Source organism: Chinchilla lanigera, unplaced genomic scaffold (genome assembly GCF_000276665.1).
Source record: "Chinchilla lanigera isolate Chin_1 unplaced genomic scaffold, ChiLan1.0 scaffold00162, whole genome shotgun sequence".
Taxonomy (NCBI): Eukaryota; Metazoa; Chordata; class Mammalia; order Rodentia; family Chinchillidae; genus Chinchilla; species Chinchilla lanigera.
Window position 1 is genome coordinate 1,099,525 of NW_004955563.1, and position 2,735 is coordinate 1,102,259.

Below are 2,735 nucleotides of genomic sequence, written 5' to 3' on the forward strand. Positions count from 1 at the left end.
AGGAAAGGTATTTTTGGTCGGTATCGCTCCGGGAGGTGAGTCGCCCGGTGAGGGGGGTGGTTTACATTCCTGCAAACACTACCAACAGAGGGCGCTGTCGCCCACTTTTTTTTTTTTTTTAAACCAGTGAAGGTCTAGCGGAATTCCTGATTCACAAAGCCTCATGTATTAGAAGTGCTCCGATTTGAGAATATTTGCATATGTATAATGAGATACCGTGGGGGATTAAAACCTCTTTTTTGAGGAAGAAACCAATGTTTAAACATGAAATTCATTACTTTGTTTCACATACACCTTATACACACAGCCTTAAAGTTATTTTATGCAAAAAAAAAAAGTTTTTTTGAGATAAGGTCTCCCTATGTAGTTCAGGCTGGCCTTGAGCTCACTATGTAGCCCAGGGGGGCCTCAAACTCACAGCGATCCTCCTGCCTCAGCCTCTCGCGTGTTGAAATTAGAGGCGTGCTCTATTTTCTCCATCTAGTTTCATTTGCTTTTCTTTTTTAAGTCAGTAAGGGATCCTTCATGTGGGGACCCCAAAGATAGGGCGGCCCCACCCAAGACTTCCTTCACTGTGCCCAGGATGTGCCAGGGCACTAGGTGGGCAGGTTCAAGGGCCACGAGGACAAGCACAGGCCTCCCCTGCGCCCTCCTGCCTGGCCCTGACTGCGCTGCCGGCTGACGCTGCCCCGGTAGAGAAGGTGGCTTCTGTCTATGGTGCTGGCTGGGGGGTCTGGGCCTTACCTGAGGACTTCAGGGGTCTCCATGCCCTGATCTGTTTGGGGTCCCTGGCAGTGAGTATCCCCTCTTGGGGGGCATGTAATGAGGTAGCCTGGTGCCCTCTGCATTTTGGGGAAGCAGCAGGAACCTGACAGGGACCCAGGCTCTCAGGCAGAGAATTCAGTTCAGGTTTTATTGAACGCCTCCTTTTTGGTGGTTTCTCAGACAGGCTCTTGCTATGTAGCCCAGGCTGGCCTTGAACTCGAGGCAATCCTCCTGCCTCAGCCTCCTGAGTGCTAGGATGGCAGGCATGCACCACCAGGCAGGGACTTTCGATCTCCTCTCAGCCAGGGCTCACTGCACCCCCTAGGGCTGCAGCCTGAGGTGGCTCCAGCTGGCCACCAGTGTCGTGTCACTGTGCAGAAAAAAGGGGCTGGGGACAGATCATCACCCCCTTGACTGCCATGGGAGGGGCCTTCCTATATCCCCAGAGCAGGCCCAGTGCTGCCTGTCCAGCCACCCCTAAAGCCAGGCCCCACTGGCTACGTGGCCACCGTGTGCCCGCTGGCCCGCTGCCCTGGTGCCCGGCTCCGCGGGCCGCCCGCCATGGCCTGGTTGGGCTCTTGAGCCACCCCACTGAGCAGCTGGGGACATTCAGGAGCCGCCTCGTCACCGCTGGAGCTGGACTCTTCAGTATCACTGCGAATGTCCTTCGTCATCTGGGGAGCATGCCAGGCAGGGAGGAGTCAGGGCTGGCAGGCTCTGGGGAAGCCTCCGGGCTCTAACCCTCCCTGCCGTACCTGACCCTTCACCAGGTAGTTGTGGAGCATGCGCAGGATGAGGCTGAACCAGTACACATGCAGCAGGTTGAGCAACACCATCAGGATGAGGAAGAAGTAGTAGCCTGGGAAGGGGCTGAACTCCTTTATGGAGTCGTAGTAGGAGGAGTAGATAAGCCTGTGTTGGAAGGGAAAGGGGTTTCACCAGCTACGGGGGCACCCAGTCTTTGGAACCTCTCACTTACACAGCCCTTTCTGCTCTAGAACCTTCTATGGCTCCCCAGTGCCCCTCCTGGATGATACCTACACTTGTTTTTTTGTTTTGAAACAAAGGCTCCTTATGTAGCCCAGCCTGGCCTTGAACTCAACTCTCAGTGATCCTCCCGCTTCAGCCTCCCCAGTGCTGGGATGATAGGAATGCACCACCATGCCTAGATTTATTTCTTGGACTCCTTAAGGGTAAGAATCACCGTCCCTCTGTACACATGCTGTGGACAAAGTGTCCCTCAGCACCCCGGTGAATTCCAGCTGCCGCACACTCTTCCTATGCCCTTCCCAACTTTATTCTCTCTGGCACAACCGGCCCCTCACATGCTCCCTCCACATCGGGACGGAAACACAAGGACAGGCTTGTCCGCCTGCAGTGTCCCCGCCACCTGGCTCAACAAATATCTCTGGGCGATGATTTCCGTGAGCTGGCACCCTGCGCCCCTCCCACTTCCGGTTCCACGGCACACTGGGCGGAGGTCGCTGAGCAGCTCTGGGCCCTGCGCCGGGCACCCAGCCCCGGCCCCACGGGGCACTCACTGGGTGGGCATCAGGACGAGGCGCGTGTAGAAGAAGACCAAGGCGAAGACGAAGAAGAGGATGTCGCACGTTAGCGAGAAGCGCATGTAGTTGAACATCTTGCAGACCTGGGAGCGCAGCGGAGAAAGGCGCTCAGGGCTCAGGACCAGGGCCGGGTGGGACGAAGGGGTGAGGTTGGGGAGCAGGCAAGGTGGGGCCTGTTTCAAGGAAAAGGCGCCGTGGGGCAGGGCTTCTGCACAGAAACTGCCTTAGAAAGGTGGGAACGCTCATCTCCCAGGGACACTGAGAGGGCGGGGCCTCCGCTCCCAGGGAGACTAGGGGCGTGGCCTCAGAGAGACTGGGAGGGGCGGGGCCTCGTGTCCTAGGGCGACTGGAGGGGCGGGGCCTCGCATCCCGGGGAAGGCGGCCGGGCGGTGGGCGGGGCCGGGC

General features: G+C 57.6%; 1 protein-coding gene across 1 annotated transcript in view; it reads right to left on the reverse strand.

Annotated features, from left to right (window-relative positions):
• Positions 1–885: 885 nt before the first annotated feature.
• The window catches only part of Cers4 (ceramide synthase 4), a gene marked incomplete at its 5' end in the record, with an annotated part of 5,253 nt that continues 3,403 nt past the window's right edge, over positions 886–2,735 (reverse strand). Inside the window, 3 exon segments of the mRNA XM_013509155.1 lie at positions 886–1,439; positions 1,521–1,677; positions 2,307–2,413. Of these exon segments, the coding sequence (XP_013364609.1) occupies positions 1,263–1,439; positions 1,521–1,677; positions 2,307–2,413 (441 nt within the window). The 3' untranslated portion in view covers positions 886–1,262.